Source organism: Triturus cristatus, chromosome 6 (genome assembly GCF_964204655.1).
Source record: "Triturus cristatus chromosome 6, aTriCri1.1, whole genome shotgun sequence".
Taxonomy (NCBI): domain Eukaryota; kingdom Metazoa; phylum Chordata; class Amphibia; order Caudata; family Salamandridae; genus Triturus; species Triturus cristatus.
Genome location: NC_140589.1, coordinates 112,170,859 through 112,187,158, shown reverse-complemented (window position 1 = coordinate 112,187,158; position 16,300 = coordinate 112,170,859). Strand labels below are relative to the sequence as shown.

The 16,300-nt window shown below is 50.9% G+C and overlaps 1 protein-coding gene across 1 annotated transcript in view; it reads right to left on the bottom strand.

Annotated features, from left to right (window-relative positions):
• LOC146816480 (exportin-5-like) overlaps positions 1–16,300 on the bottom strand; it is a 1,728,456-nt gene that overhangs the window by 1,230,692 nt on the left and 481,464 nt on the right. The window contains exon 11 of the mRNA XM_085610324.1: positions 15,618–15,743. Coding sequence (XP_085466450.1) covers positions 15,618–15,743 — 126 coding nt within the window. The remainder of the gene's footprint in view (positions 1–15,617; positions 15,744–16,300) is intronic.

Below are 16,300 nucleotides of genomic sequence, written 5' to 3'. Positions count from 1 at the left end.
AAGAACCTGCGGATGAAGTTCCCACTCGTGGATCTGTTGCGTCTGTCTGCTGAGCAGATCTGCCATGGTGTTTTGGACTCCTGGGACATGTTGGGCTAGGAGAAAAATTTTGTGTGGAATTGCCCATCTCCATATGCTCTGTGCTAGTTGAGAGAGCTGTGGAGAGTGTGTGCCACCTTGTTTTGAATGTAATACATGGCCGTCATGTTGTCTGTGCGAATGAGGACCGCCTTGCCTAAAATCTGTCTCTGAAAGGATTTTAGGGCTAGAGAGATTGCTAGTAACTCCAGATGGTTGATATGGAGTAACTTTTGTTGCGGTGTCCATGTGCCCTGCACTGTGAGGTGTAATAGATGAGCTCCCCAGCCGGAGAGCGATGCGTCTGTCGGTAGTATTATTTGCGGAACCGTGTCCAGGAACGGTCGACCTTTGGAAAGGTTTGTGGTGTTCCACCACTGCAGAGAGCGATGGGTGCGACTGTCAACCAACACCAGATCTGTCAGTTGCCCATGGGCCTGGTTCCATTGGCGCGCTAAGCACTCTTGGAGTGGACGCATCTGGAGTCTTGCGTGGGGCACTATGAAAATGCAAGAGGCCATCATCCCTATCAGTTGCATAAACACTCTTGCTGGAAGGGAGTGTTGAAGTATGAATCTTTGACGCAAAGCCTGAATGCTTGCAATCCTGGCTGGATTGGGGTAGGCTACGGCTTTTGAGGTGTCTATGGTGGCACCGAGGTATTGCTTTATGTGGGATGGTGTTAGCTGGGACTTTTGGTGGTTCACCGTGAAGCCTAGTTGAAGTAGTTGGATTGTAGTGGCGGTGTGGTGTACACATTGGTTGTAGGACGTGGCTTTTATGAGCCAGTCGTCCAAATATGGGAAGACGTGAATGTGCTGTCTTCCGAGATGTGCCGTCACTACCGCTAGGCACTTGGTGAATACCCTTGGTGCTGTTGTGACTCCGAATAGGAGCACTTTGAACTGGTAGTGTTGCCCGTCCACTACAAATCTGAGGTACTTTCTGTGAGCATGGTGTACCGGAATGTGGAAGTATGCGTCTTTCAAGTCCAGTGTGGTGAGGAAGTCGTTCTGGGAGAGGAGCGGAAGCACCTGCTGAAGCGTTACCATGTGAAAATGGTCTGAATGTATGTATGTGTTTAGGGGCCGGAGATCTAGAATAGGTCGTAAAGTCTCGTCCCTTTTTGGTATTAGAAAATATAGGGAGTAGACCCCTAAATTTTGCTGATTGGCGGGAACTTGTTCTATTGCCTGTTTTTGTAGGAGGGAGATTACCTCCTGTTTTAGTAATGTGGAATGTTCTTGTGACATTGGGCGTTGCCTGGGTGGAATGTTTGGGGGGAGTAGATGTTAATTCCAGGCAGTATCCTGACCGAATAATTTGGGTCACCCATTTGTCTGAGTTTATGGTCTCCCAGACCTGAAGGAAATTTTGTAGTATGCCCCCGACCAGAGTGGTATGGTCTGGAGGGAGCGGGAGAAAATCATTGGGTAGGCGGTGTGGCAGAGCGGGCAGTATTTGTTTTGCCTCTGCCTTTATTGTTATTGCCCCTATAGCCGCCTCTTTGATAACCCCTTGTGAAGGTGGACTGAGTGGGGGATTTGTAGGAAGTGGACGCGCTATCTCAGGAGTAGCCTCTAGATGTACTCCGAAAGGAGGAGCGGCGAAAGGAGCGCCTAGGAGGATGTGACTGCAGGGCTCCCATAGATTTTGCCGTATTAGTGTCCTTCATTTTTTCGAGGGCCTCATCTACCTTTGGACCGAATAGGTGTTCTTGGTCAAAGGGATGATTTAGGATGGAGGCATGTACCTCTGGTTTGAAACCAGATATTCTCAGCCAAGCATGGCGAGGACGCTAGTATTAATGGCCCTGGAGGCTGTGTCTGCTGCATCTAGGGCACAGCGTATGGAGGTGTTAGTTATTGTCTTACCCTCAAATTAATTCATTGGCCCTATTTTTGTATCTTTCTGGGAGGTGGTGCATTATGGTTTCTAATTTATCATAATGCGTCCTATCGTATCAGGCCAATAGCGCTTGGGTGTTGGTGATACGCCATATATTGGCTGCCTGTGACGCAGTGCGCTTTCCTGACGCGTCCAGTAGCTTCGACTCTTTGTCAGGTGGTGGTGCTTCGCCTGACGCCTGGGAATTTGACCTCTTTCGTGCAGTGGAAACCACTAGGGAATCCAGTGGCGCTGGCCCTTTGATATAGGCAGGATCTGTGGGTGCAGCTTTGTACTTTTTCTCTATGCGTGGGTTAATGACCCTGGCCCTGACTGGGTCCTTAAAAACCTCTGGCGCATGTTTTACCACCCCCTTGAGCATAGGTAGTATGGAGGTAGACCTATGTGCGGTATCAAAAGTGTCGAGGAGGAAATCCTCCTCCACTGGGTCAGTGTGTAACTCTACCCCGTGATAATGTGCCGCCCTCTGAAGTAGGTGGTGGAAACTGAATATGCTACTTACCAGTATGCATCTGTTCTTGGCATGTAGGGCTGCTGACATTCATATCTGTGCATAGATCGCCGCCTAGTGTTGGGTCCGGATGTTTGCACGTTGTTGTCCTGGAAGAGTCTTCGAAGTATCCTTGGATAGGTGACTCCTCCCATGGACTACAGTGCGCATGGGCATCCTCTCCATCCTCAGATTGTTTTTCGCCATTGTGGCAGTGATGGAGTAGATACAGAAAGTGATGACCATGCTTGCAATAATTCTGAGAGCTGCAGCTGCGACAGGCGCCGGGGAGGAGGGAGGGCGATATGAATGTCAGCAGCCCTACATGCCAAGAACAGATGCATACTGGTAAGTAGCATATTCAGTTCGAGGCATGTGGGCTGCTGAATTCATATCTGTGCATAGAATACATAGCAGTGCCCTCTATTGGCGGCGGCTACCCGTGCCAGCTGCAGCGGTCTGAAAAAGTGTTTTGAGAACAGCCTGTCCTACAGCTGCCTGCTGTTTTGACTGCACATCTACGCAATAGTGTTTTGTAAATGTGTGTGTAGTGGACCATGTGGCTGCTCTGCATATATCATGCAGGGGAATATTTCCTAGGAAGGCCATGGAAGCCCCCAACTTGCGTGTTGAGTGGGCTCGTGGTGGAATAGTTAATGTGCGTTTTGCCTTTTGATAACAGATTTGAATACACTTAACTATCCATCTGGCTATCCCTGCTTTGGAGATGGCGTTACCTTTGTGGTGTGGGGCAAAGGCAACGAATAGTTGTTTTGTCTTCCTGAAGGGTTTAGTCCTGTCGATGTAGTACATGAGGGCCCTCCGTACATCTAGTGTATGTAATGCCCGCTCTGCAACAGTTTGTGGGTTTTGGAAGAAAACGGGCAGTTCAATAGTCTGGTTCATGTGGAACTGCGATATTACTTTGGGCATGAATTTGGGGTTGGTACGTAGTACGACCCTGTTGGCGTGAACCTGAATAAATGGCTCTTGAACGGTTAGTGCCTGGAGTTCACTAACTCTTCTTAGGGAAGTGATCGCTACCAGGAAGGCTACTTTCCAGGTAAGGAATTGAATCTCGCATGAGTGTAGAGGTTCAAAGGGTGGACCCATCAGGCGTGTGAGGACCAAGTTGAGGTTCCACATTGGAGCCGGTGGGTGACTAGGTGGAATGACTCGTTTGAGTCCTTCCAAGAATGCTTTGATGGCAGGCACTCTGAATAGAGAGAGGTGCTGCCTGGTTTGCAGATAGGCTGATATTGCGGTCAAATGGACACGTATAGAGGTGTACGCCAGATTGCATCGGTATAGGTGTAAGAGGTAACATATGATGTCGTGGATGGATGCGTCCAGCGGGTTAATGTCATTATTACCGCAATAAATGACGAACCTTTTCCATTTGGCTGCATAGCAAGCTCTTGTAGTGGGTCTCCTGGCCTCCTTGATGATGTCCATGCAGTCAGGTGGCAGATTGAGATAGCCAAACTCTAGGACTTCAGGAGCCAGATCGCCAGGTTCAGCTGTTGCGGATCTGGGTGCTGAACCTCTCCATGGTTCTGCGTCAAATGCGCGGGTTTGATCCGCAGCCTTTGATGCGGTACCACGGAAAGTTCGAGGAAGGTGGTGTACCACGGCTGGCGTGCCCACGTGGGAGCAACTAGGACGAGTGTCAGGGAGTGTTGTCGGAGTTTGCGAGCCACCAGCGGTATCAACGGTGCTGGGGGAAAAGCGTACGCAAATCTGCCGGACCAGTTCATCCATATCGCATTGCCCTGCGACTGCGGATGTGGGAATCTGGCGGCGAAGCTTTGGCATTTTGCGTTTTCGCTTGTCGCGAATAGGTCTATCTCTGGGTGACCCCACTGCTGGAAGTACGGTTGGAGTACTGATGGGTGTAACTCCCACTCGTGCATCTGGTGGCTGTGTCTGCTGAGCAGATCCGCCATCTGGTTGTCCTTGCCGGGGAGGTGTTCTGCCATGAGGAACATGTTCCTCTGAATGGCCCACTTCCACATGCTCTGAGCCAGATGAGACAACTGTGGAGAGTGTGTCCCTCCCTGTTTCTGTATGTAGTACATTGCGGTCATGTTGTCCGTCCGGATCAACACGACCTTGTTGCACAGATGTACTTTGAAAGCCTTCATGGCCAGGAAGATTGCCATCAGTTCCAGAAGGTTGATGTGCATCTTCTTCTGTTGTGTCGTCCATAGTCCCTGCACTGTGTAGTGTAGTACATGAGCTCCCCATCCCTGGAGAGACGCGTCCGCTGTCAGTACTATTTGTGGAACAGGCTCTTGGAACGGTCGCCCCTTGCAAAGGTTTTGTGGATTCCACCAATGCAGAGAGTTGTATGCCCGACCGCTCACCAACACTAGGTCTTTCAACTGTCCTTGAGCCTGATTCCACTGACGTGCTAGGCACTCCTGAAGTGGGCGCATATGTAATCTCGCGTGCGGGACTATGAAGATGCAGGAGGCCATCATGCCTATCAACTGCATAAACACTCGCGCTGGAAGCGAGTGATTGTGTTTGAACTTGGAGATCAGCAGTTGTATGCTGTTGATCCTCACTAAACTTGGCTGAGCTGAGGCCGCCAGAGTGTCTATAGTCGCGCCCAGGTACTGTTGTACGTGTGCGGGCTGGAGATGGGACTTTGGGTAATTTAGTGAGAATCCCAGACTGTGAAGAAGGTGAATGGTGCGGGACATATGGCTTGCACATTGCTGGGCCGACTTCGCTTGAACGAGCCAGTCGTCTAGGTAGGGGTAGACGTGTATATGCTGCCTCCGTAAGTGTGCTGCCACCGTAGCTAGGCACTTCGTGAAAACCCTGGGCGCTGTTGTCACGCCGAAGGGAAGGACTTTGAACTGATAGTGCTGCCCCTGAACAGTAAACCTGAGGTATTTTTTGTGTGAGGGGTGGATGGGTATGTGGAAGTACGCATCCTTGAGGTCCAGTGATGCTAGGAAGTCTCCCTGCTTGAGAAGCGGAAGGACTTGCTGTAGAGTGAGCATGTGAAAGTGCTCTGAAAGAATGTACTGGTTCAGGGGTCTCAGGTCTAATATAGGCCTGAGCGACCCGTCCTTTTTTGGAATTAAGAAGTAGAGGGAGTAAACCCCCGTGCCCTGCTCGTGGATGGGTACGAGCTCGATAGCGCCTTTTAGAAGCATACTTTCTACCTCTTGCTGTAAGAGCGTTAAGTGCTCTGAGGACATAGGACGGTTTCTTGGTGGTATTGTGGGTGGAGTGGAAGTTAACTCCAGACAGTAACCGTGTTTTATAATATCTTTGACCCACCTGTCCGTGGTGATGGAGTTCCACGTGGACAGGAACCGTTGTAGCCTTCCCCCGACAGGTGTTATGTGGTCGGGAGGAAGGGAGAGGGCGTCACTGCTTGTTCTTGGGGGAGGACCTGGTGTTGCCGTAGCCACGTCCTCTGCCCTTGGTACTGGAGCCACGATAGCCACCTCGGGTGTTCTTATCGTAGGTGGTCTGCGTATTACCCTTGTTATATGTTTGTTGTGACCCCTGTCCTCTACCTGCCCCCTTGTTTCCGGGGCGACGAAAGGAGCCGCTCCGAAAGGACTGAGTTTGTAGGGCGCCCATGGACTTTGCAGTGTCCGTGTCCTTTTTTATCTTCTCGAGGGTGGTGTCAACCTCAGGTCCGAACAAAAAGTCGGGGTTGACGGGCTGATTAAGTATATTGTTTTGTACCTCAGGCTTGAATCCTGAGATACGTAGCCAGGCGTGACGTCGTAGGATGACGCTAGTGTTGATGGCCCTGGCAGCCGTGTCTGCAGCGTCTAGTGCACATTTAATGGCAGCATTTGTGAGTAGCTGTCCCTCTCTGATAAGGATTTCTGCACCTTCTTTGTAGGGGTCAGGGAGGTGCTGAAGAAGTTGCTCCAGTGTGTCATAGTGCGCTCTATCGTAGCGAGCGAGGAGCGCTTGAGTGTTAGCTATGCGCCATATGTTTGCAGCTTGTGCGGCAACTCGCTTGCCGGAGGTCTCTAGCACCTTGGACTCTTTGTCCGGGGGAGGAGCGTCACCCGTTGTCTGCGAGTGTGCCCTCTTGCGGGCATTCGCCACAACGATGGAGTCGAGTGGTAATTGGCCTCTGATGTAAGTAGGATCCCCAGGTGCTGATCTGTATTTTTTATCGATCCTGGGGTTTATCACTCGTGCCCTGGTGGGTTCCTTGAAAATGTCAGTGGCTGGCTTGAGGACCCCCTTCAACATTGGCAGAGTCTTTACATGTCTTTCTGAGGATGCAAAGGTGTCCATTAGAAAGTCATCTTCGATGATATCAGAGTGAAGCTGTACATCATGGTTGTTTGCCGCACGTTCAATCAGAGCGTTGAACGCCGCAGTATCCTCTGTGGGTGATGTTTTTGGCCCATATAGTTGTGTGTCCTGTGCATCAAGAGGTGCACTGGGGTCTGCAGGGTCGCCCCAAGTTTGGTCAGGGTCCTGCTGGTCATCAGGGTCCGTGTCCACATGGTAGGGGACTTGTTCATCCAAGTAGTCCCCCAATGCATCCGTGTCGGAGCGTGTGGGGGAGGCCCGGTGTGGATCCTGGTAGGGTGAATAGAAGGGTTCATACAGGAGAGGTTCTGAGTCCACAGGCAGCTTCCTCTTTAGCGGGATCCTGAAAGGCTCCAATGGCGGTTCCGAAGTTATCCTTCGGCCGTGGAGAATCATCCTGCCAGTGTCGGCGTCGATGACGTGTGACGGAGACGGCTCGACAGGTGTAACCGCAGTTTTGGTGACCTGTGTCCTGAGTTGAAACGCCTTCGGGATTGTGGGTGGAGGCAAGCCGAAGGTAATGCTGGTCGGCACCGACGAAACCGCCGGAGCCGAACCGGAACCCGACGGGTCCTGGAGGGCGTCCTTGGATCTGCAGCCTGGCATCGCGCCAGGCCGTACTCGGGGCGCCTTAGAGGTCGTGGCCCCCGCCAGGGTCGTCGAGGCGGCTGCAGATATCTTCTGCGCCCGTGGCGCATCGAGTCGAGGTGCGGAGATCACCGTCGACGTCTTCGACACGTGAGGTTTTGGTGTCGTCGAGGGAGTGCTGCGAGGCGTAGCAGGCGGGACGGCCCTCGGTGTCGGTGGCGTCGACGCCGGTAACCGGGCAGGTTTGTCGGCGCCGATGACCTTCTTCCGTTTGTCGACTCCCATGTCGCCCGTCTCGAGTTCGGCACCGAAGTCTCTCTTGGTGCGGTCGGTGCCGACCCGGTGCGCTGGCGTCGAAGGTGTTGAAGGCCTCGATCCGACTAGCGCCACTTTCAGTTTCGGTTTCGTAGGAACCTGAGCAGCTTTCGGTTTCGGTTTCGTGGAAGGGAAACCAGCTGGCTTAAGCGGTAATGGCTGCCGCTGAACGTCCGAGGCCGGGCCCGAGGGCGGGGCCGAAGGACTGCGTGATAGGTCTCGGGTAAGGCCCGAAGGCGATCCCTCGACCGGAGCCATAGTCTGTGGCGCTGGTGAAATTTCGGTCTGAACAGGTAGGCCTTGTTCATCATCGGAGCTACTCTCTTCGGCTCCTAAGGCCTCCTCGTCGTCTCCTACCTCGGTGTCGTCTTCACCTCTGTGGAAGAGTGACTCGTCGGCCTCGTCCGATCCGGGTTCGTGTTCGTGTTCGGAAACGGGACTGGAGGGTAAGACTTCTACTTCTTCGACGTCGTCAGCCTCGTCGAAGATGTCAGCTGGGGCCGGTGCCGCGTGCTGCGCTTCGAGCCTCGCCGCTCGACGATTCCGCAGAGTCTTCTTTGAACGGAACCGGGCACAGGCCATACATGTCGATTCGTCGTGGTCCGGCGAAAGGCATTTGTTGCACACCGGATGGACGTCGATGTGTGGGTACTTCGCATTGCATACCGGACACCTTTTGAATGGCGTCCTGGATTCCATCGTCGAAGTAGAGTCGATGGACAGGCAAATGCGAACAAAGTCGGTGCTGAAAGTTAGTAAACTAACAAAAAGTATCGAAACCCGATCGATAAACAGTACCGACGCGAACTAAAGGCCTTGTGGCCTCGACAAAAGTTTTTCCTAACTTGAGCTAAGATAGCACATCCGAACCCAATGGCGGAAAAAAACAATCCGAGGATGGAGAGGATGCCCATGCGCACTGTAGTCCATGGGAGGAGTCACCTATCCAAGGATACTTCGAAGACTCTTCCAGGACAACAACGTGCAAACATCCGGACCCAACACTAGGCGGCGATCTATGCACAGATATGAATTCAGCAGCCCACATGCCTCGAACATAATGAGTCTTCCGGTGGAGATGGTCTGGAAGGGTAAATGTCATCTTGTGGGACGTCTGGAATATCTGGGTTATTGTAGTTGTCCCATGGGTCTGGGGATCCTGTAGGGGTGGGGTCTTGGGGCACATCCCCTGGATCCTGATATGGGTCCCCCTGATCATCATCGTCTGGAGACTGGGTCGGAGAGCGATGAGGTGAGGGCGGAGGTGGAGAGGGTGGAGGAGGTCGAGGAGGTGGGGAAGGTATTCTGAAAGGGGAGGTAGCAGATTCCTTCCTCTTTGGGGGTGGAGGCGGAGCCGGTTTGTCCAAATGTCTCTTTTTGGAAGAGAGTGCCAAATGTCCAGTTTTTGGATCCTTGGTAAGAGTTTTTTGTAAAGGATCCGGTGTAAACAGTTCCTGTGACAATGTTTGTTCCGTCGGCGCCGAAGTTTTCGGGGCCGATGACTTTTTAGGCTTGTCCGTGCCGTGTTTAACACTGGGCTTGGGAGCCTCCGATTTCTTGGTCGGCGCCAAGGTGGGCTTCGGAGTGGAAGTGTCGGGGCCGAGGGCCTTATGGGGTTTGGTCGGTACCGAAGATGGCGTCGGTATGGAAGCGCTGGGTTTCGACAGCGAGGACTTCGGTGTCGAGGTAGAGGCCGGTTTCTTTTTCGGTGCCGAAGTGTGTTTCTCGGCACCGCTGGAAGGCTGGCTCGAGCCCGAGCCGCCGGAAGGCTTATTTGGCTTCTTCATCGGGCACGAAGGTGGGGTGTGTGAAGCAGTGTCTCTGGTCTTGCCTAGGCCCGGAGGCGAAGGCGTGACCGAAGCCTTTTTGGGTGTCGGCGCGGGTATAGTACTCACGACCCTCTGCGCCGGGGTGATGTCCTCCACATCTGAGTCGTCGGGTTCGGAAGCACTGACAAGGTCCTCTTCGGTGTGCTGCTGTCCCGGATCTTCGACGTCGTCTCCGAAGATGTCGACTGGAACGGAGGTCGAGGAGTGCGCCATATTTCGTCTGGCTCTTCGATCCCGAATAGTCTTTTTCGATCTGAAAGACTTACAGGCCGGACAGTCTCGAGCCTCGTGTTCAGGGGAGAGGCAGGGGTTGCACACCTCATGAAGATCGGTGTGGGGGAATTTGGACCCACATCGAGGGCACTTCTTGAATGGAGTGCTTTCCATTAGCCGGGACCGGAGCTTGGGTAGGCCCGAAGGCCGCCGTCGACAACTGGAATCGAAGATTTGTCGATGAGAAGGTGATTAAGGAATTGTCAATCTGAACAATCCCGCGATGAGTGAGGATTCCGCTTCGATCGAACTGGAAATGTTCGGAGGCGGAGCGCGAAGATTACATCCGAGACCGATGGCGGAAAAAAACAATTTGAGGATGGAGCCGAAGCCCATGCGCAATACGATACAAAGGAGGAGTCACCGACCTCATGACTTCCAAAGACGTTCCAAGAGGAAAAACAAACTGCAAACATCCGGGCCCAACACAAGATGGCGATCTATGCAAAAGTGTGTAATCTGCCGCTCATATGCCTCGAACAAATACTATTCAATATGCGATAGACTTTTGAATGTAATAGATAACGTTGTTAATTTCAAACACAATATAACATTGAGCTCAATGGGAATTTCTAGTTAAATGCAATTGATTACTTTTCTTACCACAGGACTGGATCCTAGATTCAGTCCTGGGACATCTCCTGTAAACAGTTGAGTAAAAGCGTTTTGGTTACAGTTGTGATTTTAAAGGAATATTATTTTATGTTAAAAGTTGACACTTGGAAACTTTTTCACATAGAATCACCAATGTTATCCTATGGGAGGAAATTCACTTAGCAGGTAATTAGGGTTATCGTTACTTTTTCTAACTCCGTGTTGGATCCTGGATCCAGCACTGGTGCATCTCCTGTAAACAGTTGAAAGAATGTGTTTTTGTTATACAGGCGATTTTTAACGAATATTTGTAAGTTTGCAAAATCGACAGAAGAATTTCTGGCAAAACCCAGGCAATGTTATCCTATGGAGGAAAATCAAGTTAACGGCAAGTACGGTAAGTACGGTTGTAATTACTTTGCAGGGCCAGTGCTGGGTACAAAGTTTTCGTAATTCGGCTGATTTTAGATGAATATTTGAAAGTTTCAAAACTCGACACTTAGAAGAATTTCCAAGAGAAACCAGTCAATGTTACCCTACGGAAGAAAAGTGAGTTATCGGTTCTTGGGTAAGGACTCGACTGGCAGAGTTAAGGTTCTGGGCATAGACTCAGGGGTCTCCCAGGGTCAGGTAAGTACAGTTGTTACACCCTCAGTGGCACAAGGGCAGCCGGGTGCAGAGTAAGTTAGGCCCAATGTTATCCTATAGGAGGCAGGGGGCCTTTGGTTGGAGGCTGCTGGCTAGCAGGCCACGCGGCTGTGAAAGCTGGGCTCCTGGTCACTTTCTCTGGGCAAATGGGGAAGTAGATTAGGGCAGAGGTTGCACTCCCAGGGGCACTCGGGTGGCTGGGTGCAGGGTGCTTTTGAGCAGTCGGGCGCTCAATGGATTTCAATGGAGAAGCTCAAGAACGAACAAAGGCTGCAAGCTGGGGACGAAGATTCTTCAGGTGCAACCACTACTTGCAGAAGTAAGTTGGGTAGTTGGAGGATAGGTAGGCACCCAGGAGTTGGGCACAGGGGGCGGCAGGGTGCCGGGTGCAGGGGTGTCTTTTGGCATCGGGCAATCTTACCCTCTGCTGGTCGCGGTTGGAGGGGTCCCTGGTTCTGAGGCTGCAGGCGTCATCAGGAGCATCGAGGTGGGTCCTTCGGTGCTGGATTTGGGGTCACAGTCGCCAGGTGGACGTCCTCGTGGTCTCTGTCCACTCCGGCACAAGCCAGGTTTGGCGGGTGCAGAGTGTCCAGGGGTCAGTTACTTGCTTTGAGCAGTACCACTGCTCGTGGGACTCCCAGTTAGTTAGAGTCACAAGGCAGTCAGGTCCTCTGGGGTTTTTGAGGTTGCTGACAACTGGAGATGCCGGGGTTTTAGCAGGAGCAGGTTCGAGGGTCGACAGGCCTGTAGGGCTGGGACCAAGTCAGTTGGTGTCTTCCTCTTGTTAGCAGCTGCACGGCAGGTCTTCCTGTTTCGTGATCTTCTTTCTTGATTCGGAATCAGGAAGGAAGGTTCAAAGTGCCCCTAAATACTAAATTTAGGGGCGTTACAGGTAGGTTAAGGGCAGGGACCAATGGATCCCTTCCCTTTGGTAGGTACACCCCCTATCCTGCCACTCTCCTGTGGGAGGGGGGCAGTGGCCTAGTCCTGATTGGGCAGGGCTCCCCATCTTCAAGATGGCGAGAGCCCAGAGATGTGCATCACCTCGCCTCCCCCACCTGAGGGGTGGGGTTGGCAGAGGCTGGCACACCCCCTGTCCTTCCTTAGGGTTTCCGGCCAGTCTTCCCGCCAGAGTGGGGTCAGAACCGGTAGGGGCCAGTTGCTGAGTACAGAAAGTGGCCTGGAGAAGCTCACAAAGGCAGCATGCCTTTGAAGCTTCCCCTGCACATCGTGGGGGGAGGAGACCTAGCACCTCGCCCAGGATGTGCATTGTTGCAGGCGCAGGAGAGCGGATGGCTCTCTACCTAGGGGTCCAGCAACATGTCTGCTGTGCGGCAGCCTAGGCAGCCCCTCAGACAAGACGTGGATTGAAGGTTCGGTTCAGGGGGCATCTCTAAGATGCCCTCTGTCGTGCATTGTAGATTAAATCCCACACTGGCATCAGCACAGGTTTAATGTGCTGAGAAGTTTGATCCCAAACCTCAGTCTTCAGTGTAGCCATCATGGTGCTGTGGAGTTCGTGTTGACGATCTCCCAGCACCATATACTCTTAAATGGCAGCACTGCACTTACAGTGCCCAGGAATGGACCCGAGTACTGTAGGGGCACAGGGCTCATGCGCCTGTACCCACACCACTGGCATAAGGCACCCAGCTAGAGGGGTGGCTGATGTATGCCAGGGCAGTGTGTGTTGTGGGCATGGCACACAGGGATGTGTGCCAAGTCGACTCTCTCTTTTGCTCTGCACCTAGACACTCCGCCTGAAAGGGCAGTGTGTGTGTGTGTCAGGGTACAGGGCCTCTAAGGGTGGCACAGTAAGTGCTGCAGCCCTTAGGGGCCTTCTCTGGTCACAAGGCCCTAGGTACTTAGTGTACCATTTACCAGGGGCTAACATGTGGCCAGAAATACTAATTGGGTTTAGGCTTCAACACAGTTTTAGGGAAGGAACATAGGCCCTGGGCACCTGATTGGCAGGAGCCCAGGGCACACTCAGTCAAAGTACATCAGCAATTCTGCAAAAAGTGGGGGCATACCATGCAAGAAAGATGCCACTTTCTCACAGGTGGTAGTTGTTGAGATGAGAGGCGCACTGCAGCCTTGTGATTGGCTATGGGGCGTCTGGGTGCTTCCTGGTTCCGGGACTCACCAGAGAAGTGGAGGAGAGAGGTGGCCGACAGAAAAAGTAAGTTGCTTTTTTTTTGTACCCCGCTACCTCTCCCACCCCTGCCTCTCCACCCTCATTCCCGGCCAGCCACTAGTGTACGAGCCTGGGTGTGTTTATTGTGATGCTGTTGAATGATGCGAAGAAGGGGTCTAATCTGTATCTAGCAGAGTGAGTGAATCTGATAAGTCTCAGAGGAGAACAAAGGCGCTTAAGTTGAGGACTAGTGGTGCAAAGAAGTCCATACTGCTGCTAGCAAAGTTGGCTCAGGGGCCTGGAGGGCAGCAGACCAGGGTGACGTCCAGGGTGAGATTTTCTGTGGCTTTTATTTGAAAGATGATGTGTTCCATGTAGCTCGCGCCAGCCTCTGTGGAGGCAGTGCAGTTGAAGATGTCCTTATAAACAATGGCGATTCTGTCTACAGGTGTGTTTAGGCAGTCATGTCTGGGTCTCTTGTATCCAGCGGGGATGGTGGCAGAGATGTCGAGTGTTGATACTCAGGTCAGACAGGTTTTCGTGCAGAAAAGGTGCAGGCGTTATTGTCCAGCAGGGGCCAGATCTCCATGGCGTGCTTTCTGAGCGAGCAGGTGCTAAGGAGCACGCATGATATTGGTGAATGGGGGCTATGAGTTTGTTTGTTGGTAGGTGTACGAGTGCCTGTCGTGTTGTGTGTCCGGGATATGTTCCTGGAGGATGCTGATGTTGCGGAAACAGTGGTACAGGTGAAGTGTGAGAAGTAGCTAGTTAAAGCTCCCCCCATGTTGTTCAGTGTGTCATGCCAGCAGAGAGTAGCACATCGGCCACGATTCTGAGCATGAAGGAGATCGGAGGGGTAGCAGTGGGCCAGGATTTCTGGTGCTGGGTATGATCCAGAGACAGACAGGTGCAAATGTGCCTGACTTTGGTGAGCCAGTGGCATGCCCACTGTATTAGTTTGTCCTGCAGTTGCCAATACGTAGGCCCATGGAGGGAGTAGGAGTGCAAGGGGAAGTGGGCAGGGTTCAGGAGGAGCGCAAATATGTAGAAGACTGATATGCAGATATGAAGCAGGGGTATCTGTAATACCTTTGACATCTTGAATGATGCCTCGTAGGATGAGAACTTCTAGAATGGCTCCTCTGAGTTCAAGATCAACCTCTAGAAGACCTCAGACTCTTGGCAGGCCACAAAGGAGCATCAGTACAATGAGGTGGTAAAGTCGGTAGATGCAGCACAGGGGGAGGCGCCACCCGTGTTGAAGGCACAGAAGGCTGAGTGTCTACCAGAGGTGCAGAAAACACTGGTGACCCAGGCTGAAGAATGGGGAAACACTTTGAGGAGTATGAGCTGAGGCAGAAGATTACGTTACCACTGGAAAGACTATGGACAGAAACTAGGTCCTAGAGTAGTCATAGTGTGGCTTACGTGGCACCCTCCTCTTCTTCATCTTACAGACTCACTTCACAGACAGTTGGAAAGTTATGCTAGGAGAAGTATCCCTCAACATTGATGTGATCTTTACACAACTTTCTTAACTTCTAGGTCAACCTACTCCTTCTCGACACTGAGCCAGCAAGCAAGTAGCTACTGTCGCTACCTAAGACGTCATGGACCTTACTGTAGAACAGGTGCATCTTCTTTTCTCCTCCTGGGATAAATCTCTGGATTTACCCTGCAGGTGCTCTTTGGAAACAAGGAAAGAAGAGCAGAACGAGGGAGTCCCTCTCAATATTTTTCAGATCTTCTAGACGGTGTCTCTTTACACCTGTGCCAACCTTCCTATACTCCATCGAGTCTGATCTTTTCTCTGTATCCAGTCTTAATGGACATCTTCAGGCAGACTTTGCAGGAATTTAGACAAGGAAATTAAGAAAACACCCAATTCAGACTGTATGAGGGTCTAGTTGTCCTTTATGTCTTAGACATGGGGTGAGAAATGGTTCTTCAATGGCCTCAAATGAGTTCTAGCACAAAATAACCTCAAAGTCACCAGATAATTGTTTCAAAGGTTTGAGCCAGGTTGTTTGAGGCTCAACTGCAGAGAACTGCCTATTACATACAATGCACGGTTTGCCACCTATTGTAAATGACATGCGTGACAAAGGCATTTTCTTCAATACTGAAAAACGCCATTGAATTACGGAATTTCCAGGAGTACAAGAAAGGTACAGCACCACCCAAAAAGGAGCATGGAGAGACAATCTGCATAGTGTGCTAAAAATGATGATAGTATTTTTTACAAGTTCGTCTACGGTGCAGGCAATCCTAACCAGTTATAAAGAAAATAGGGCAGGAGCAGAACGGAGCAGGAGGAGTTGTCCTGTCTGCTAAACAACCACATATTACAGAACCAGGCGATTGAGTCAATATGTGCACAGGTATATACAGAAAATAAATAAGGAATAGAAAGATTTAGACAAAAAAAAACACTCTTCCTATCATAGCATACCTTCTCTAAGTTCATTAATACAGCAGCCAGATAGTTTGGGAGAACTGCAAGTAGCTTAGGGTCACGGTATAAGACTTCATGCTTAAAAATAGCACTCCAAGCGCTCTGTGTGGAGAAATGTAGGAACTGAAAAGAGAAAAAAGAAAACACAATGTTCAAGACAGTGCACTATGAATAAAATAGTGCCTTTTAAGGGGAGACACATACCAATTCATTCACAAATTTTACTGACTGCACATCAGATCAGTTCACACATCATAAAGCTGTAGCGCAGTTGTACTTGCAAACAGTGCCAGAGGAACGTGGCTCTCCAAATAAGCAGTGAATGAAGGTGGAGCGTGGGCCTCCCTTTCATATAGTGGGATCATAAGCTGTTGAGCTTGATTTTTGAATAACATCCTTCATCATTTAGAAATACATAAATTCATATTGTCTACAGGCATTTGGAAGTTAATAAATATATATAGTGTTGAGTAATTTACCATTGGAAATCAACAACTGATAATTAGGACTAACAATTTCTTAAAGACACATACAACAATTAGATAGATGTCTATCTGAAAGGCCAATAAATTAGTTAGAATACCTTAGCCCCACGTAATTACATAAATGAAAAAGTTAATTACCTTTGGTAACGATATTTCTGTAAGACAGATTAGTTATGGATTCCTCACCTTCGAATT